Consider the following 22,470-nt stretch of genomic DNA (forward strand, 5'->3'; position numbering starts at 1 on the left):
CTCTTTCAGTCCGAGGGCCAAATTCCATTTCAGGGAAGCTCTCGCGGTGGGGGCGGGGGGGTGCATTCCAGTGGTGGGCAAAAGGGGCAGGGGCAAAAGACCAAAAGTACCAGCACATTTTAACTTAAAGCTCTTACTACCAGCCTTAGGAGAAACATTTCATCCCTTTAGAATGGGGGAGAAAAACATGCAAAAGCTGGAAAATGACCAAACCACTGGCGGTTGGGAAAAGGGGGCATGGCCATCTGAGGAGAGCCAGATTTAGTCTGCGGGCCAGAGGTTCAACATCCCTGCTTTACAACATAGAAAACCAATCAGCAGCTCAGATACCTCTAGCAGTAGGGGTTTGAGGCACACCTGGTCATAAGCAGGAGGGCCTAGGACAGGCTAGAACCACTGCCTGCTCTCCACAGGCAATAGTCTAAGGCACTAAATATTTACCGTAGAGCACACTAGAATGGTACACTTCTCTTATAGCTAGGACTTGATTTGTGGTTGGCCATGACTGCTTTAAATCCATATGCTGACAGTCTACCATTAAACCCCCACCACATCCACCTCCAGGAGGCTATGATCTGCGAACCAGGGGTAAATTCATTAACAAGATTAACCAAGCCTACGTATTGCAATTTGTTACAGTAGGCACATGATTTGTGCCCTCGGAAACCTTTCAGACGGTTTAATGGCTGGTTGCAAAACAGATTGCTCTCTGGACAAAAGTATGCTCCCTGTTAACAGGAAACACTACAGCTCTGAATCATAGGTATAACTAAGTTTCTTTGCAAACTGCACTGCATTCCTGAATCACTACATTGCATCATCTGTAACAGCAGCAGTGTATTCTTGGAGTCCCTATGTGTTTTGGATTGGTTTATTGTCTACTGATCGAAAACATAAATAAAACAAGATTCAAAATCTCATGGATTACATACTCTTCAGCTAGAGAGAGAGAGAGACGGCACCCTTGTTAATTGTTTTTAGATGATTACTGAAGACCTTGTTCCAGTCAGCATTGAAAGTATAGCTAACTGCAGCTGCTGGTTGCTTAGTTTACTGCTGTCTTTAACATTTGCTTAACGTCTTGTTTTAGTGCTTGATTTTGTATCTTGTATTATCTATTGATTTTTATTTTATTTTTATCTAGATGTTTTATTTTTGTGAGCCGCTTCAAAGACTTTTTAAAGACATGTGGAACAGAGACATATAGCAGGAAGAGGTGGCAGAATAGACTATAATGTGCCAGCTTGGGAGGACTCAAATTTTTTTAACGTTCCCCTAGGTTAAACATTTTTTAATCAATTTTTATTGTGAGTTTTAACAAAACAAACAGAAACACAACAACCAAAAAAATTAAAATATAACATATTCTAAAATCCTCAGTTTCAAATATTACAGTATTCTAGGGAGAAAAAAAGAAAGAAAGATTATATGTAAACTTCAGTAAAAGCAGACCAGATATCCAAATATAAGTCCAATTGCAAGTTACGTCTATATACCACTTTCAAATGTTGCTAGAGTTGTTAAGTCTCCAATCCACTGCATTAAAGGTGGTGAGTTTTTATCCTTCCAGTATCGTAGTATCAGTATTTTAGCAACCAAAACGGTGCGAAGGATCCATTTCCGCTGACCATGTGTTTCATTCCAAAAAGCAGGTGAGTAATTTAAGAGAATATTTACATCAGTAAATATTAAAGAGCTTTCCAATACAAAATTCATCCATGTAATAGCTTCCTCCCAAAAGGAGGCAGGTATTGGGCATTTCCAAAACATATAAATAAGAGAAGTGTTAACTGCATTACACCTCTAACAATTAGCTGAATTTGACAAGCCTCTATTAAAGAGACATTGTGGCATCCAATAGACCTAAACAAATGTTTTTGCTGAATAAGGGAAATAATAACCGAAGATCCACAGAGATATCTGATACAGACGCCAAAACAGCGGTCCGTCGATTAGACAAAATAGGACATTCCAATTCCCTGTTTCATTCCTGCTGTAGACCACATGTATCATATTTATTCATTGATAATACGTATTTGTAAACATGAATTGTGGGTTGATATATCTGGTCAGCTTCAATAAGTGCTTCCAGTAGCAAAGGAGACTCCAAAGCAGTAAAAGCAGCAGGACCTAATCTAGATACAAACAAACATTTCAATTGCAAATACTGCCATTCCGCTGTAGCAGGCAAATCAAATTTATCTTGCAAAGCTGAAAATAGCAAAGCTCATAATCAACACCCAATAACTGATGCAGGTTAAAGATCATCTTATCTGTCCAGGCCTGCCATAAAAACATTTTCTTTCCAATTCTTAAATCTGGATTTCCCCATAAAGTCTACTTGGCATGGGAAAATGGGTCAAACTGTAATTGGTGTGACATTATACACCATACATCTCGAACAGCCAAGATTGTGGGAGGAACTCTATCTGTCTTAATATGCTGGGAACTTAATTCCATCCATTTAGAGAGAGGTTCCAGACAAGAAGATTCCGACAGGGACCAAGGTAGGAAATCAAATCTGAGTGGAAAAGACCAAAATTTAGTACAGGTCAGCAAATAAGCCCTACGGTATGTAGCAAGATCCAGAAAACCAAACCCGCCTTTGTTAATTGGAAGTTGCATCCTTTTCAAATATATTCTTGGTGGAAAGGAACCCCAAAAGAATTTACGAAACAAACCATTAAGTTTTTGGAAATATTTGCCAGGTATAAGTATGGGGATCCCACATATAACATAAATAATTTGAGGTATGGTATTCATCTTAGTATGGAACAGCGTTCCGTCCACCTTGGTGTTCAGTCATGCCGGCCACATGACCACGGAAGCGTCTTCGGACAGCGCTGGCTCTTCAGCTTAGAAACGGGGATGAGCACCGCACCCTAGAGTCGGACACGACTGGTTGGGGACACCTTTACCTTTACCTTATTCATCTTAGATGTATTAACCTTACCCCATAAACTCAACTTTAAAGATGCCCATCTATCTATATCTTGTGAAATATCATTAATCAACTTATTTAAATTTAACCTAATTATTTGAGATGTATCTCTAGGGATAATTATTCCCAAATAAGTAATAGACTCTGGGCACAGCTAATACACTAGAGTATACCCTATCTCCAATCGGCATTATGTCCAACTTTGACCAATTAATTGAATAGCCAGGCAATCCACCAAAAGTATTAATCAATATCATCAGAGCCGGAACCAACAACTGGAGTTTTGAGCAAAAGATCATCAGGATAAAGGCTAATTTTAAATTCTAAGCCAAAATGGGCCTGTAGGTTAAATATACACACAGTTCTGGAATTAGAACATCAAGTCACTGCAAGAATATCTTTTTTACAGAAATCCTAGCTTTCTACTTCTATGGAGGTATTTTTTTTCAATATAGAAGATGGAATCCTCCACATGCAGTCTGAAATGATACAGTTCTATTCCCTCATTCTGATGTACATGTGGATCTGACAGAAGAGGCAATTCACACATTGATGCATATTGCTTGATGATTACATCAAGGGATGACTTACATTTTGTGAAATAGCCACAGATCAGACACCAGACAGTTTTCATATTACCTCATAAGAACACAAGAACTATGCCGGATCAGACCAAAGGTCCATCTAGTCCAGAGTTCTGATTGCACAATGACTAACCAGCTACCTGTGGGAAGCCCACAAGTAGGACATGAGTGCAACAGCACCCTCCTGCCCATATTCCCCAGCAACTAGTAAAGAGAAGCCTCTGATACTGGAGCTAATACATAGTCATCGTGATTAGTAGCCATTGATAGCCTTATCCTCCATGAAAGGATGACTTCAAGTCACTCAGTCATGACACAGTTCACACATTCAGAACTTGTGCTGAGTAATCCAGTTATAAACATGCATGTGTGAATCAGTTCCATGTAAACTCTTCCCATCATTGATAATTCTATCTGCCATATCTTCTGATGTGCTTCATTTGAAAAACAGAAGAGTTCTACATTGCATTTCAACATAAGAAAGAAAAAGCAGTGAAGCAGCATCTCGTATTTACATAGCATCATTCCCCAGCCTGTTGTCCTTCAGATGTGTGTGGATTGAAACACACATCTGGAGGGCTACACCTGACCGTGCTGGCTGGTGATGATGGGTGTTGCAGTCTATACACATCTGGAGGGTGCCAGGTTGGGGAAGGCTGTTCTACAGTAGTATTGAGATATTCAGTAGGCTCCATTTTTCTCCGCCATGTGTAACGCTAATTGCTGTTCTGGCCATGCAGTGCATTCACTCAGTCAGTTTCTTGCCCAAAAGAGTATCAGAGGGCAAGAGTACAACCACACAGTTATCTGATAACCAAGCTCATCTGATTGTGGGAGGGGAAGTGGAAAAACCTGACAGGACTGAGCATCATCATGGTCTCGTCACTACTTTGCTCACATGGAGCAACAGTATAGCAATTGTATAGGACGTTCAGGGCATCCTATATGTTTGGACGAGCTATTTTAAAGCAGGGGTCCACAAGGCAGTACCAACAGGCACCTCCAGTGGTGTCCACAGAGCTCTTCACTCCCTGTACCCTTCCAAAAAATAATAAAAACCTGAAAAACATTAGGGCGCCAGGTTCTCCTTCCTATTCTTCCGCCTGCTGCTGATCAGCTGTTAGCATAAGAACATAAAAAGAGCCATGCCGGATAAACCATCTAATCCAGCATTCTATTCATACAGTGGCCAAGCAGCTGTCAACCAGGAACCCACAAGCAGGACAAGAGTGCAAAAGCACCCTCCCACCCATGTTCCCCAGCAACTGGCGTGCATAGGCTCACTGTCTCTGGTACTGGAGGTAGCACCATCAGAACTAGCAGCCATCCTATTCAGCTGGCAGGAAGGAAAGCAAGGCAAAGGGGGAGAGGGGAGAGAAAGAGCAAGGCTAGAGGCTAGGAGAGGGGGGAGAAACAGTACAGTAGAGAGATGGCAGGGAGGGAAATAGTGAAGTTAGAGGCTGGGAGTGAAGAGACAGGCAAGATAAAGGGGTGAGTGGGAAAAAAAGAGCAAGGTTAGGGGCTAGAAAGGGAGAGAAAAAAGAAGGGAAGAGACTAAGTGATGGAGGGGGAGAGAAACAGCGAGGAAGGGGGTGGGGGAGAGAAATCGTAAGGTTAGACGTGGAGAGAGAGCACGCGCACAAAGGGGAAAGGTTTGTGTGGAAGAAGGCTGGGGAGGCCAGGAAGCATCTCTTTCCATTTCCCCCTCCACCCCCGCCAATAGCCTCACTATTTCTCTCCCCACGCCAACCTCTGGACTAGCCAAGCCCCCATGGCAACCATTATGTAAGTAGATACATCCTTTAAAGTATCCTTCAGTAATACTCTAGGAAAGGTCCCATACCATAACAGTTGACACCAGCATCAACTTGGACTAGATCTCTTTGACATACAAGAGCAGCCTTCCCCAACCTGGTGCCTCCCCCATGTGTTGGCTGGGGCATGCTGGGAATTGTAGTCCAACACATCTGAAGGGCACCAGATTGGGGAAGGCTGAACTAGAGGTAGGAAAATTGTGTCCAAAGTGACTGCTCCACAGTAATATCAGCCCTGGCTAGGACAGAGCCTGAATATTATATGACGCTATGCCTTGCCACAAATGCCTAAGTTTGTCAAAGCTTGTTTCCAGTTTGGCCACTGCTTCATAAGATCATGGGCCAAAATCCTACAAAAATATTTGAGGAATGAAGCCCTTACAGCCTTAGGAACACAGGAAATGCAAGCCTGGAAATAAACCAAAGAGCTGCCACATCAGAACAATAAATAGTTTAAAAAGATCTGTTCTGTTGCTGCTTCCATTCCCTTAGTAAGGAATATAGGCAGAAATTGGGGAGAAGCCTTGCCCAAGTCTTTGCTAAGCATTAAGCTTCCAATAATTAGTAGAACTACGATACTGAATCCATCACTGCCCAGTGATTGAATTATGGGTGGAAAGGTAGGGGGAGTCCTCAGTGTAATCCACCAGCCCCACCCACTGCCTCCCTGCAATTTTAGCCCAACTGTGCCCCCATTTAGCCTTCTAAAAATAGCTAGGGAACTGGCACAAAAAATAAAAGGGTGTAATTTTGAACACAGTCACCAACTTCACACATTTGGAAACAGGGCTACAGGAAGCCTGGAGACAAAGAGCAGTGTCTTTTCTTTCACTGGCACTGAAGTCTAACCTGCTTTTAAATGGTTTGGGACAGACATCTATGTTGTTTCTGAACAATTTCACAGGTCAGTCTATACTGGTCCTTACTCAGGGCCAAACTAGATCAGGGGTGGGCAGACATGAGGCTTGCAGGATCGTGTGTGTGTGTGCGTTTACCAGCACCCCAAGATCTCCCAACCAGAGCCTGGTGCAAATAACATGAACTTACTGTTGAAGAATTCTGAGCCCGAGAATTCATTTTGAGTATTAAAAACTGAATGGAGCTCACAGTCCTTCTGCATAAAAATTCCACTCCTGGTTATTCCAACCTTTCTTAATTTCAGCAGTAATTAATTTGGGGGGGAGGGAGTCATTGTGTTGTTGCTATTTCCAAACAACTAGAAGTCAGAAGCCTTCCTGATCTACTGCAAATCTAGAGATCTATCACCAGTACATCCTGATCTGCCATCTGTCTACCTTGAACTAAACCATCTGTTTCCCAGTTTTCGACAGATCGAACTGTGCAATTCTTCAGTGATAAATAATCGGAAAACAGGCCAGCAACCTGTACTGGTCACATATGTTGCATGAAGTGCATTTCAGTGTATTGTAATGGGGGAGGGGCCACTTGCACATAGCTTATTCCAAACTCTATCTGTGGTTAGAGTGAGGACTGTTACCCTTGATGTTATATAGGTCTTAGCATCTTAAAAAAAAACTTTAGAAGAAAAGAGCAGGGGGGATGCTAATTAACAGGATCAGAACAGGGGTGGAGAGGGACCTTAACCCCTTGCTCCCTTGAGGTAAATTCCTCCTCTGGACTAATGTCCGCATTTGGAAGAAATCCCCCACTGGCTCCAGTAGGGTAATCCCTCCCCACCACCACCACACACAAAGCAACTAGAGTTAGGAATAACCAATGGGCAAGGGGTTCTCCACATTACAACAGACAAACTGCATACATCATATGCCCCAAGTAGAGGTGGCACAGCGCTGTTTGAAAAGGCCAGCTGATTTTAGTATCATTTGTTCTAGTAACGAAGGCCATGCCCTATTCCAGTTGTTAGCCTGCTTCCAGATCATTGAGAAGCTGCATAGGTTGATCTGTGAGAAGCTGGTAGATGGATGGGTCTGCCTTGTGGCAAGGGGCTGCTACCATTCCAACCTCCTGTTTATTACTCAAAGCTGGGGGATGCACATTGCTGCCTCACCTCTGAAATGTCCCTTCTCCTCTCTTGATCCCCCAACACCACCACTGCCACCCCAGGACGTGCACACAACTCACAACACCACCCTTGGCTTTGGGGGAATATTTTCTGAGCAGGGAGAGAGAAGGTCACAAGGGAATGTTGTTTCCTCATCCTGCACTGCAGCTTTATGAAACCCTGCTGTACAAACTTTTCAGAGGTGCTGAGGCTTAACAACAGTTTTACAAATAAGATGCCAAACCTTACACTTAAAGGACACATGAATCTCACAAGCAGCCCCAAGAAATGTAGCTCCCTGGCATCCTCACAGCTATGAGCAACGGTCAAAGAGTTCATACTAATCCCTCATCCAGCAACTAAACTGTTAACACAAAGCCACCCTGGGAATTTTTACTGAAGGGTGGGGTATAAATCTCTAAACTCAAACAGAAAGCCAACAACAATTTTGTTCCTGTTAACCAAGTTCTCCTGTTAGCAATAACTCTGGATTTAAAACGCCAGAACTCAAACTCTTTGGATTTAGTTTAAGAGGAGTTCTAGTAGCATGAACCTGATTTTCAGGTTTAATGAACACAGATTTTAGTTCACAGACTAAGGCAGCCTGCAGTCTGAATCAGGACCAAAGTGTTTTTTTTAAAAAAATGCAACGTTTTGTTTTGCCTCTCACTAGGGTGCAAACAGGAGTTCACCAAGTATGCAGATTCTCTCTACCAAAAGATTGACATCAACACTTGCAAAAAGTTGGTGCGGAGAACTAAACTCCTACCAGACATTCCCAAACCACTGGCATGGGGGGGGGGGGAGTTGCTACCCATCCCTCAGGCATCACTCCAAAGCAACTTTCAGTCTCCAGCTGGCTTAGGTCACAGACCAGTTATGTAAAACTCCAGCGTTATCAAGGAGACACAATGCTGGCCCTGGCCCTTGGGTACAACTCCAACTTAGCCTTAACCACATCACAACCATCCATCCTCCCTCTTCCATAAAATGGCTAACTGTGACCTCTCACAGAGAGACTAAAATGAATGAGATGAAACTGTCACCCACCTTGGAGACTTGAAAATAAATATAGGATATAGAAAGGTGCAAGTTTAGTTGTGACCCCATGTGTCCAGCTAAAATCCAGACATCTCCAAATTTGGGCATGAAATGATTTCTCAGGGAATAAAATCTCTCTAGGCATCACAATACTACCACCCACAATGAGTATTTTTTTCCTGCATCCAACAACTTCCTATTTTATTCCTTAAAACTTTAATATAAAATGCACATAAGTCCGAGAATGACCATGTTAACATTGGATTGTTCAATACCGCAGAATTTTCAAGGCTGCTTATCATCAAGTGGGAGTATTAAACGCACACAAGCATCCCTCCCCTTCTCACACAAAGCACTTAAACAATCCATGCCAAATGATACTGAAAGTTGTACTGTGTTCAGGAACACCACCATTTCATTGCACACAAAAGTTTTAAGGCTTCAAACCAGCCAATTCAACAGACTCCAATGAGCTTTATAATTGATTCCACTGTTTAAGACCACATTGTAGTGAACTTTTTTCCTAACATATGCACACTGTAAAAAGCGCTCTTATACATGGCTTAACAAATTACATTGCTTTGTTATTAAAAAATAGTTTATCCTACATTTAATTATCTGCCATGCAAAGTAGAAGCAGCCAGTTAACAATTCGCTAGATCAGAAGTGATGTTAAAAAAGCAGGGCTCAGAATGGTTCTGGAGTTATTTTGTATAGATCCTCACATCCGTCCACTGAACGACGTAGTTTTTCAGCAATGCACACAACTTCCTCACACTTTGCAGCAAAAAGTCATCCTTGCTAAAGAATTGGTGTCCCCTCTAATTGTCATACAATCAACTACAATCATTTGTGGTGAAGTCTGTGGCTTGTACTGTCTAGACCTCTGCAGGAACATGAGCAGTTCTAACAGCTCAGTTCTGAAGGTGCCTTTCTGAAGTACATTAACACTATGCATGAGAGACTACAGACCATGTAGAAAATACCACAGGGTCTACAGCTGGCAAGGTACAGGTGTTCAAGGGTCTTGCTTCAACTATCACATGACAAATGCCTTTGCCATCCTGGCCCCCACCCCACACGGGTGGAGGGCTTGAACTGGTATTTGAACTTCCAATGGAGGCTAAACGTAAATACCAAATTTGATTGTGATCTCTCAGTGCTCAAAAGGATTGCTGCATTACATGGTTGCTTTCCCCCCTTGAAAATCGTGTCAGCCATCAAACGGGCATTCCAACTTGAAACATAGAATTGTGTCCAGAATATGCACACTCATATTTAATTTGGCTGTTTCAATCCTCAAGGCAGATACCTCATTATAGTATATTTTGAATTCTCCACACACACCCCAGGTGCATAGGTCAAGCTGATACTCAAATCTGAAACACAGAATTTCATCCTGAACCATATTAAACATTTCAGTCGGATACCTCAATGTTAAAGGGGTATTGTGTTACAACTACAGTTACAGAGAATGCTGATCCCTCGAGTTAAACCCTAAGGCCTTACTTTACTCAGCCAACAAAAATATGCAAAGGTAGGAAGCGTGGAGAGAATGCACCAAGTTATGCAAAAATTTAAATGCTGGCGCCCAGAATTTTAAATACTGTTCAGGCCCTTAAACACACACTGAGGTACGCATAATGTGCTGTGAAGTTCCAAGAAGCATTTACTGTGGTGTTGTCAAAGACCACTTCTCAGGGTACATTTCTGTACAAAGAAAGTCAAACCCACATTGGGAGGGAAAGGTGAAGACAGACCTTTGCTGCAGCTTGCAACAGTGAAAGAAGAATAAACAGACTTGAGACTGACTGGAGTTGTTTCTATTCTCTGGTGAGGGTCCACATGTGTGACTTCCATGAATAATGTCTCTGCAGTAGAAGGAAGTGTGCCCGGCTATCAACACACTACAGCAGGGCCGAATCTCCTACCCCACCCCTGCCCCAGAAAAACTCTTTGTCTTTTCAGCTTGAGACTTTCTTCCTGTAAAGGGAAATGTAGCCTTAAATCTCTCAGTACCAGTTGCGGGGCTCCCTTAAGACACGGCGGCCAGGTGACCTCTATGATAGTATACAACAGATGTTTCCTACAAACTTAAAAACTCTCACCTCACAGCAATAAAATATTTACAAGCTTCATTCAGCTATTTAACATGCAACCTGCGAAGTTTCTCACAGTTGTTTCAACCTTCTGTATTATGCTAAGTAGCTTAAACTGGAGAATGTAGAGATATTAAGGGTGCAATCCTATGCATGTTCAGACAGAGAGAAGGCCTACAACTCCCAGCATTCCCCAGCCAGCCATGCTGGCTGGGGAATGCTGGGAGTTGTAGGCCTTCTCTCTGTCTGAACATGCATAGGATTGCACCCGAAGAGGCTTCAGTAACATCGTCTCAACTAATGTTCCTTATTCAAACAAGCGTTCAAATTCTTAGTATAGTGTAACAAAACACCAAACACTGCTATATTGTACCTGCGCATTTTCAAGGGATCATATTGGGAATTTTCTCCCCAATGAACTATTTCAATTGCTTTCCCTCAAGAATGAACTAGGCTCGGGTGCAGTTACCAGAAAGATCCATATTAAAAGAGAACGTTTTGCATTGCCAGCATGTTGAAAAAGCACGGCAGCTGAGATATTGCAGGATGCTTGAAGGAGACCATAATGGTGTACAAAGAATAGAAAAAAATATCTCATAGAGCAGACTTTTCCAATCTGGTGCCCTCTAGATGTATTAGACTACAACCCCTATCATCCCCCCAGCTGTGATGGCTGGGGAAGAGGAGAATTGTAGTCCAACACATATGGGGGGGCACCGAGTTGGAGAACGCTGCCATAGAGACAGAGAAAATCCAGAGACAAGTTGTTTCTATAAGACATGTCTCACCCTCCGTTCTATGGAAACTGTGGACTCATGCTGAATTCCAGTATTTCTAGTTGGTTTAAATGATTAGAACGTATCTTAAACACACACAGTGCTAGAATTTGGTTGTTGAATAAAAAAAAACGTTGTTAGGTTCAAGACCAACAAATACTATTGCACAGAATACATTAGCAATGTATGAAATTCATTGCCACAACCATTAGCTTCAACAATTGTTTAAGGGCACAATCCTATGCATGTTTTAGACAGAAAAAGTCCTATAACTCCCAGCGCTCACCCAGCATGGCTGGCTAGGGAATGCTGGAAGTTGTAGGACGTTTTTCTGTCTAAACAAGCATAGGATTGTGTCCTACACTTTAAAAGGGGATTAGACAAATAAATGCACAGAGAATAGGTTTTTCAAGGGCTATTCACCATTATTAATTAGAGCCTACATGTTGAAAAATGGTATACCTCTGGACATGCGAGGCTGCGGAAAAATCGACAGTAGATGGCAATTGCCTTCATGGTCTGCTCATGAGCTTCCCAAAAGTATCTGGATGGCCTCTATCGCCAACATGATTCTGGATTAGATGGACCTTGCTCTGATCCAGAAAGGCAATTCCTACACAATTCCATTGTTTCGTTCAAATAGAAGTGTTTGTGTGCAATGTTCAAAAGCAAAAGGTGCCCTCAAGAAATATTTGGTCTACTGAAGTGCGGCTCCCATATCACTCTCTGATGGAGAGACCACCACATGTACAATGGATTTCGACCACAGACAAAAAAACCAGAAGGCCCCTCAGGAACCATCTTTCCCAACGCGTTTACAGAAATAAAACACACGCAACAGACCAGTGCAAGATCATTAATCTTTACCCGTTTCTGCAGTCCTAGACCAGCAACAAGGAGGAAGATCAAACCCAGAGGTTCCAGATAGCACCTTATGTTCTAGGTTGCTATGGCATGTTGTCTTGCTATGGTCATCCATTTGGCTGTATCTCCCACGGTAGTCCCAGAAGTAAAGTAATACATCACCACGATAAAGTTGAAATGTCCTATCGCTTAGACATGCTTCCACTAATTAGCATGTTCCTGACACGTTTTAACTGTCAGTGTCACATCCTTTGTAGACTGAGCCACTGCAGCATTTGATCATGAATCATCAATTCCTTCTTCCTGAACTGTTAAAAAAAACACTACTGCTTTTTCTTCCACAAAATTGCATCACACTCTACCTGCGGTATAAGTACCACTTGCTAGTACTAGCAAGTAATAATGCAGGATTACTGAGTCAAACAGCACCAGGAGTGTTTAGCATTTTGGACAAGTGCTATATAAATCAGCCTTCCCCCAACATAGTGCCCTCCAGATACAGCTTCCATCAGCCCCAGATAGCATGGCCAATAATTAGGAATGATAGGCACTGTAGTCCAAAACATCTAGAGGGTAGAGTGGTGTGGAAGGATGATATGGGTTCTAACTGCAGCAGTCTCATCTATGTTTCAAAGAGCATATCCACACTAATAACTCAGGGGTTTTTTTTAACCAGTTTAATCAAGGTTTCACCCCAGATCTTGGGAATTGTAGTTCAGTGAGGTGATAAGAAAGTTTGAAAGAGGGCACAGAAAGAGACAACTTTAAAGTTATAGCTTTTGTTTTCCACCCACCACAAGTCAGCCCCCCCCCCCCCCCCGCACCATCTTGCACATTATCTATGCTTTTATCCAGGTTTATCCAAAAGTCAATGGCAGGTAGTTATAGTTTAAAATAATCTTGAGGGAGAAAATGAGGGGTGAAAGCCATTGACAACCTTAATCATAGTTCAGGGTTACATCTGCACTGTCCTTAACAATGGTTAAGGTTAACCAGCATTGCCCTCATAACCAGGGTCTGAAGCTGGTTTGCCTACCCTGCCTAATGCTAGCCAGAATCCCGCTTAGCATGGTTAAGGCCATCATGGGGAAAGGAAGGAGAAAGCTGAGAGCATGAGAGGGGCCTGGGAAGGATATGCACAGATGGGCACTTAATCTCTCTATCTACAGGCCAAGGCTAGAGACCAGAAGAATGGCATCTGCACTGGACCTGAGGCTGCCAAAAGCAAAACCCAGCGATATCTGTTACGAAAACTCACCACAAAGCCAGCAGAGACAGACATGTTTACTCCCTCATGGATTTTAAAAATGTCATCCTCACATCAAATCTGCGATCCCCAATCCTAAAGGATATTCCAACATATAAAACCAGAGCTAGCCCAAATGCAACAGTAGCCTTTGCATGCACTACAGCAGCCTTCCCCAACCTGGTGCCCTGCAGAGGCTTTGGACTACAATTCTCATCAGCCACAGACCAATGATTGGGGAAGATGCGAGTTGTTATCTAAAACATCTGGAGGGCAACAGGTTGAGGAAGGCCGCACTAGAGAAGATACATGTAGGATTTCTTTTTTAATTTAACACTTTTCTTTACATTCTTCATTTTCAGATCTTCAAACCGCCACATGTCTCAATACGCCATTTTTCAAGCATGATGGTTCTGCTGGCTGAGATAGGGGGCAGCTCCTTCAGCTCTGACATGAATGAAACCCTTTTTCAGTCTTCAAGCTTTGTCACCTCACTTCACAAGAGGATGACAAGCAGAAGCATGGGCAATCTGGCATTTACACCCAGCCTTTATGGTGTAACTTATGAGTCACCACTTTTTAAACAACTTGAGTGCTCTTCCACACCTGACAAAGAAATGGGTGAAAGAACTCTGGGCAATGCCACTTTATATCACAGGTAGGGGAATCATGTTTCTAAATATCCATACACTTCCTCTCTCCCTCAGGTGCTAGTTTATTACGTGCAGGCAGATTCCATGCGGGACAGCATGTAAACAGTATGTTAGAAAAATCAAGAAAGCTGAAAACTTTTCAGGAAAAATTACATTGTATCAACCATTTCATTCTTTTAAAAAAGAAAACCAATGAGCTCCTAGCTAGCCTCATTTTTCCTCAACAGGAACACATTTCTATTTCACTTATCCATAGGGTACTAATTGTTCACTTCTACGACTAATAAACTATGCTGTAGGTCTATAATACAATCACACTCCATTATTTATTAGTGCTATGCCGAAAATATCTCCCACATTTATTTGATCCTTCTCATTCAATTTGATAGAAGATAAATTGCTTTCGAAAAGAAATTCAATGGTGAAGAAATTTCGGAGAAATTCTCATGGGTTGGGCTTGGGTTTCTTGGGCTTACCTTACTTAGGAGGCGGCCAAGGAGTGCAGACAAGTGTCCTATTTTTCACTGTATGATCATCTCTCTGGCAACCTGTAGCCTCCTCAGCTTCCTACACTTCAATTAAAGCCCTGTTTAAGGCACCATGAGGTAATTCCTCCCATGGGGCTTTTTCAGATCAGGATCTACAGGCAGCCTGGGAGGCTAACTGTGATTAAGTAAGCTCAAAATCACCACAAAAATAAATGACAGAACATCCGGAATGAGGCAAACAATGGAAGCCTGCTTCATAGGAGGAGAAAACTTTCAGGAAATTGGAGGACAGATTTTGGCAGAGCACTAACTCCACCTCATCCCTGAAGCTAGACACAACACTGCCCCCACCTGCATCTGCAGCAGATGCAAACTGGGGGCCTGCCTGCCAAGAGAATTGGTGCTGTTGCATCACGAAACCCTCCCAAACCCTTACCAAAAAAGAAAGAAGCTGTGCTACAAGCCCTGCCAATGGGGAGTCCTACCTGGGAGAAACTGTTGAGAATCTCTCCTGCCCCTGGAGAAATTCAGTGAAATTGTCTCCAAATTTGTCTGCCCACAAGTAAGGTGGAGAATTTCAAGAGGGCATTTGGACACAGCTCAATTTTTTACTTATGTACCTGCTACTCAACTACTATTTCCCAAGTGCTAATTTACGTCACCTAATTTTTATTGTGATTTACAAACTTTCTAGAGAACCACAGTCCAATTCTCCCATGAGTAGCGGGACTCCCCAGTCAAGTCAATGCCTTCTACCAGTAAGGGCTTCATAGTAAGTACCTGGATAACTACCTACCGTTCCCAAAGTGATGTTAACATTAAGTGTACATGTTATCCCTTATATCATACACAAAGACAACTGCACAAGTGGGTTTGATTCCCAATTCATTTCAAAGAACTGTTTGCCATGGGAAACATTTCTATATTCCTTCATAAACACTGTTTGGAACAAAATTTTGCCTCTGCTTTGGCATGCAGAGGCACAACATTTCGTTCCAAGCAGTTTTTGATTAAAGAATATAGGAAAAAAATCCCCATGATAAGACGTCCTTCGAAACGTATTGGCAATTGCGTCAGTTTGTGCAGCTGTCTTTACATTTGGTGTCTATTCTGTAGCTGTAATTGATCCTCTGTTTTTGTGACTTTACCTCTTCCAAACCTAAAAATATTTTCTTGTGAATGGAACTATGTAGGGGGGAAAACATTTGACCATACTTTGGATGACATTCCAAAGAGTGAACAGATCTAGCAGCTTTGGGAGCTACATCCAGCGCTCAGGTTGCCCATCCCTGTTCCAAGGGTGTACACACAGTTCAGCTGGCACAACCAGCCAGGCCTACTGCACCTCACCAATGGCCCATGTGAACAGAAAGAGTACCACAGAGCACAGCCAACAATGTGAACCACAAGGCTTACACTGTGACATTAGACATTAGAAGTAGAGTATTTTAGTTTTAACAGTGCCCTAATTAGAAGCAATTCAGCAGATAAGAACTGTTCAATATCAGTAGACCACCCAGAAAACCTCAGCATATGATTAGAAATTTGACACCACTCCAATTTATTCTCTTTCATGTTAGCCCCTTCTGATCCAGGACAGGAAACATACCTAATACCAACAGAAGACCACCGAAGTCAACATCCAAGACTACAGGCTGTCATCTACCATACATAAATCACCTGAGTGAAACAAGGCAGATTTCACAAGTATGAACAGCCAGTTATAAGGCCTTGCTGACAAGCATTCGAAAAGCACTTCTGGATGGATATCCCCAACTGCATTGTAATGCTCATCTGAACTCTCTTGAACAGGCTAACTACATCTTGACACAAATGAGAGTGTGGATCCATATGTGGACACACATAGTGGTCCCAGTTGCCCATGCCTACAACTAGATCAGGAGCAATGTTTCTGGCATGGAAAGGCATGAATGATTGCAGGGCAGGAGGGGAGATCTGGTTTTGGACACAGTGCTTGTTGAGCAGCCCCAGTCATCTTCAGCATCTTTAATGGTTAACTGGCCATTCTCCATTAACTTGCTGAAGGGTCCAAGTCACTTGGGTCAGTTCACTTTCACAGAGGTATCTTCATAAATCTAGCGAATGTATGTCCAAATGCACAAGCGGACAAAGACTAGTAACACAGGTTAAGCCTTGGGGCTTGTTCAATTGATCAAAGCTTGCCCCAACCACATTTCAGCCTTTGCAGGGATGTCCTGTTCAAGTTGGTAGAAAAGTTAACAGCACAGGGTATTTCCAGGCATAATGTATTTAAAATTAATTTTAGGCCACCTTTAAGGGTAGATCCCTCTCAAGAAGGTGAGGAGCTTAGGATCACGTCCACTTTTTCAAAAAGGGGGAGGGGAAGAAGTAGCTGCTGTAGTACAAGAAAGAGGGAGCACACAGCTTCCAAAACTTAAGTTCTTGAACTGGCAAGAGACCTTGCTGGCATAATTTTTGTTTGTTTTTATAGGATAAACACTCCTGCATTTACAGAGCAAGCACCAAGCCTCTAAAACACAAAATTATAATTTTAAAACTGGCAGAACACGGCAAGGCATAGGGTGGGGAAAGGTTGTATTGTTAAGTCACTTATGAGGACAGTCATCAAACCAATGACTGTGGAAGAAAGGCGCCCAAGACCATGTACTAGCACAGCTAACTTACTTGTAGGAGAGAGAAAAAATCCATTTTCCCAGCAATGAGACATTATTATACAAATGCTTGGGGGCAGGGCAGGAATACAATGTCCCTGCAACCCAAATGCTGCCTTCAAGGAAAGATGTCTCGAGCCCGCAGATCACCCAACAAAGGTGTATAAACACTTAAACAAGGACAGAAGGGGGAAAACAGTTAATTATTCAGAACACTTCTAATTCAGACAGGACTATGTTCATAGTTACAACCACCAAGACCTGAAACAGAGAAACAGCAATGTCCTGGGTTGACTCAGGTCCAACCTCCTGTCAGTCACCACCAACAAGACGGTGCTTTATATGTGGGTGTAGGAAAACATATAAACCTGACTTATTTGTCAGTGTCACTCTACTGTAATTTGTGCCATATCTGTATTTGGGTTTGGAAACCATAGCATACAGAAGCTTCCAAGCATGTGTACCTGTCAATTACCTCTTTTGCCATGTGCACATGCAAGCTTCTGAGTGCTCTGTCTTCCAAACCCAAGTACATATGGCAAAATGACCACTCGTACGTGTAGATACATCTGGAAGCCTTTGCATGCTGAAACTTCTAAAACACAAGTAGCACTATCACACGATTTATGCTCTGTGCTAATGATTCTAGAAAAACCCTCACTGTGTAAAGCAAGTTGTGGGTAGCTATTGCCTGCTCCTTACTTTACCCATAACCATTCATGGAAAAGAAGGGGAGAAGTTTACACTTTACTACATCTCCAATCAGCCCCAGCCATCATGGCAAAGTACTTAATTATTATTAAATTATTAGACACAGAAGGCAGCAAAAAGTTGGCAATCCTTTATACAGCTCCAGAAATCAATAGCATTCATTTATTTATTTTTTTACAATGGATGCAACGTGAAGGTGAAGAATTCCAAAACAAAGAAAACTCCACTCACAGCTGTTAGGTTGAAATACCATGACACTAAAAAAACTATCTGATAAAGACTGTCACTTTTTAAATTTGGCCCTGCTCCCAGCTATTTTAACCACAGCTTGCTGAAGAAATGTTAACAGGTAAAGAGTTCTCCCTTACTTTATCTCCCTGCCGGGAAAAACTTCATATACTAAATGTTGGCATTTCCATACACTGCTGTCACTGACCTGTAAAACCTTCCTTCTCTTTTACTTTTCCCCTCCCCCTAACCTGTTTCGTTAAATTTGGTAACCCTGGACTGAGGCAAGACCCGCTTTGCTTTTCGTTCTTGTACAGTTCCTAGTGACGTTACCTATAACTAAAATCGTTGTTTATTAGAAGCTAGTAAGAGAAAGGTGGCAAAGCGGGTGAGGCAGCTGATTTACTTCTATATTATTGTTTCTATCGTTTTATTGACGGATAGCCTTTGGTCTTATATTTTTGTACTGATTTACTACGTTGTGCCGGAGATGCGTGTATGTATATAAGGCTGCTTGTTAGAAGTGAAACTAATAAAGGGCGAAGTGGGGGAGAAGGAGAATGGACGACGGGGGGGGGGGGATGTGCTGGGCTTCCGGACAGCACCTGGGGTCCCTGGTTCGTCCCTCCGCGCCCGCTGCGCTCCCCCCGCGCCCCTCCCCACACACCTTCGGCGATGACCTTCTTGATCCGCAGCTTCATGTCGCCCATCTCCACCACCTGCCCCACGAAGTCATTTTGGTCTCGGCTGGCGGCGCCCAAGGAGCCGGGCCCGGCCAGGAACTCCAGCGCCGACTGCAGCAGCGACATGACCGCTCGGCCAGGCGCCGCCGGGACTGGGGTGGGTCCGGGGGGCGAGCTCGCCAGCCGAGCCAGGCCGGTCCCTTCCGCCGCTCCCACCACGGCCGCTCACTCCGCTACGTCTGGCCCACCCCAGCCACCGTACTCCGCCCTCCTCTCACCCGCCCCGAAACCATTTCCGCCAACGTTGTTCGTCAGAGAAGGAGACGGAGGCGCCCCGCCCACTTCCACCGTATGGCCCCGCCTCCAGAACGCTCACCGCCTCTCTGCGCCCGGCGGTGAAGGCTCAGTCGCCGCTCGGCCTGGACTTCGGGCACGAAGCCGGGGCCGCCCTCGGGCTCGATTCGCTTCGGCTGCAGAGCGGCGTCGCTCTTGGCCTTGGCCCCCCGCCAGGCGAAAGCCCTGTAAACTTCGCTACACGTTGAAGGTGCGATCCTGTGCGTTTCGCCAGAAGAAGAGTCCCACAGCTGCCAGCGTGCCCCAACTAGCTGGCTAAACATGGATAGGATTGCACCTTCAGAGGAACAAATGCCCCCTAACTCCTGGTTTGACCGCCCCTCCTTCGGCGCACACGGCTACAGGGCAAGCTTTGCATGTTTACTCTGAACTCAGTGGGATTTATTTCCATTTATACATGCCTAGGATTTCACTATTAAAGCTTACTGTCAAGTAAGTGTGCCTATGATTGTTGTTTAAAGGTACAATCCTATGCATGTTTCGCCAGAAAAAAAAGTCCCACAACTACCAGCGTGCCCCAACTAGCTGGGTAAACATGGATAGGCTTGCACCTTCAGAGGAACAAATGCCCCCTAACTCCTGGTTTGACCGCCCCTCCTTCGGCGCACACGGCTACAGGGCAAGCTTTGCATGTTTACTCTGAACTCAGTGGGATTTATTTCCATTTATACATGCCTAGGATTTCACTATTAAAGCTTACTGTCAAGTAAGTGTGCCTATGATTGTTGTTTAAAGGTACAATCCTATGCATGATTCGCCAGAAAAAAAGTCCTACAACTCCCAGCAGTAGTCAGCCAGCGTGACTGACTTGGGAATGTTAGGAATTGTAGGGCTTTTTTTTTTCTGTCTAAACATGCATAAGATTGCTCCTTGAGAGTGCAATCCTATGCATGTCTAGACAGAGAAAAGGCCTAGTTGTAGGGCTTTTCTCTGTCTAGACATGCGTAGGATTGCACCCTAGGTAAGTACTTTCTTTACGCTGCGTTTCTTCACATAAGGAAAGGTTCCTCCTGTGCAAGCGCCGAGTCATTGCTGACTCCTGGAGGGACGCCGCTTTCGCTGCGTTTTCATGGCAGACTATAGCGGGTGGCTTGCCATTGTAGTTAAACTATGAAATTAGCTACCGCAAGATGTCGTCATGGCCACCAACTTGGACGACTTTGAAAGGGGAGATTAGACAAACTCCAGAAAGATCTGAGTGTGAAACAGCATCTTTGCTTCTGGTGGGGTGGAGGACGACGCCTTGCTGCCAAATTGCAGCTTTGATAAAGTCCTGGAACTCCCCGGGGTCTCCTGTAAGCAGCTCCCCCGTTTTGTTCCTCTCGACGAGCCTCGCGGCTCCAAAAGTAACCGGCAAGTTCCGCCTGCGCGCTAAGGAATTATCACTGTATATTTTGATGTCTATGGCCTTTAAGCCGCACAACGAAGGAAGCGCCTCTTCCGCCAGAACATCAGCCGGCTCCTTGCATTCGAGCCACGCCCATGCTTGCGCTGAGCGTACGCTCTCTTTGGCAGACCTCGCCCACCATTCCAAGCCGCGCCCACTTCAGTCGCTTGGCCCGCCCCTTTCCGGTGTCCGAATTCTTCCCTTATCTGATCCGTCCGCAGGCCTTGGCATTCGCCCGCGCCCGCGCCTCTGCAGCCAAAGCGCTTGCGTGCCCCGTCGGCGGTGGCGTGGCTGATGACGGATTGACGTAATTCTGGGAATACGAGGCATTCGGCACTCAGGTAGCTGATGTAATAATAAGTCAGGAACTCCCTGCGTGCTTTACTCGGGAGGAGGTTCGATTGAGTTCAGTAGGACGTGCTCCCCAGTACGAGTGCAGAACAGCCTCCCCCAGCGCGGCGGCCTCCCTTCCGGAGGTGTTGGACTACAATCCCCATCGTCCCCATTGGTGATGGGAGTTGTAGTCCAACGCCTCTGGAAGGGAGGCCGCCGCATTGGGGGAGGCAGGTGCAGAGGATCGCAGCCTTAAGAATAGCCTTGCTCTTCCAGGATTAGGCCATGAATTGAACCATTTCAGCACTGTGGTTCCATCATCTGCCAACTAGATATCCCTGAAAGCTCGCAAGGAGGACAGAATCCTCTTTTAGCCCCGCTAGCTGGTGTTCTGAGGTATGCTGCCACTAAAGATGTGGGTTCCATTTGGGTAGTGTGGCTCTTGATTAGAAAAAGAAAATACTCCTGCAGGAATTTCTCTGATGTGGTAGCAACTTAACATAAAATAGCAACAAACTCCAAACAATGACATTGTGAACATAAGAAGAGCCCTGCTGGATCAGACCAAGGGTCCATCCAGTTCACACAGTGGCCAACCACCCACAAGCAGGACACGAGTGCCACAGCACCCTCCCACCTGTGTGCTCCTACACAAATGTACCATCCAAAAACACCTGCATCTAACCCGGACCACAGTCTGCCACTGGAACCATATACTGTGTTTCCCTCAGTGCAACCACTGCTTGGCATCTCATTTCAGGCAAGATGGGCAACCTGGTGCCCTCCAGATGTTTTGCACTACAACTCCAATCATCCCTAACCACTGGCTGTGATGCCCGGGGCTTATGGGAGTTGTAGTTCAAAACATTTGGAGGGCGCCAAGTTGCCTACCCTGCTGCCCTCAGCAGGCCAATAGAGATGAGGAACCGCAGTGGTAAAGCACGTGCTTTGTATGCCAAGTTCAATCCTTGGATCACATAGGTGGTGATGGAAAAGGCTCCCTTCCTGAGACCTGCTTCCAGTCAGAGTAAATACTATTGGGCTAGAGCATGCGTGGGGAACCTCTTTCAGCCTAAGGGCTGAATTCAATTTTGGACAACAAGCTCTTGGGGGCAGCATTCTGGTGGTGGGCGGAGCTGAAGGCAAAAGGGGTGGAGCCAAAATACAAAAGCTGCCAGCCTGTTTTTGCTTAAAGCTCTTCCTGCCTGTGACTCAGCTTTAGGTGAGGCATTTCAACGGGGCGGGGGGCGCTGCACAAAAACCAGGAAACCACCAAATGGTTGGTGGTTGAGGGAAAGGGGGCAGGGCCATATGGGGAACCCCAGAGGGCCATATAGGGACCTCAGGAGAGCTGGATTTGCTCCCAGGTTGCCCACTCCTGGGCTTGAGTGTGTGAATAATCTGTGTGTGTGTGTGTGTGTGTGTGCCTCAGGGCCAAAAAGGCTGTTCACCCCTAGACTAGATGGACAAACAGGAAAACAGGTTGTAGGTCTTGCCCCACCTCTCCTTTGAACGAATAGAGGAGCATTCCCAGAAAGTCATTCTGTGTACATGGTCAGAGCCACTTTTGTAAGGACAAAGGATGGGGGTT

General features: G+C 44.4%; 1 protein-coding gene across 4 annotated transcripts in view; it reads right to left on the reverse strand.

The window, feature by feature from the left end:
- GAK (cyclin G associated kinase) overlaps positions 1-19,046 on the reverse strand; it is a 93,450-nt gene extending 74,404 nt beyond the window's left edge. For all 4 annotated transcript variants that reach the window (XM_084834837.1, XM_084834835.1, XM_084834836.1 and 1 more), the window contains exon 1: positions 18,790-19,046. In XM_084834837.1, coding sequence (XP_084690963.1) covers positions 18,790-18,931 — 142 coding nt within the window. In that variant the 5' untranslated portion in view covers positions 18,932-19,046. The remainder of the gene's footprint in view (positions 1-18,789) is intronic.
- Between the last annotated feature and the right edge of the window lie 3,424 nt (positions 19,047-22,470).

This window comes from Heloderma suspectum, chromosome 2 (genome assembly GCF_057233095.1).
Source record: "Heloderma suspectum isolate Gila_16-S chromosome 2, 16-S_ref, whole genome shotgun sequence".
Taxonomy (NCBI): Eukaryota; Metazoa; Chordata; class Lepidosauria; order Squamata; family Helodermatidae; genus Heloderma; species Heloderma suspectum.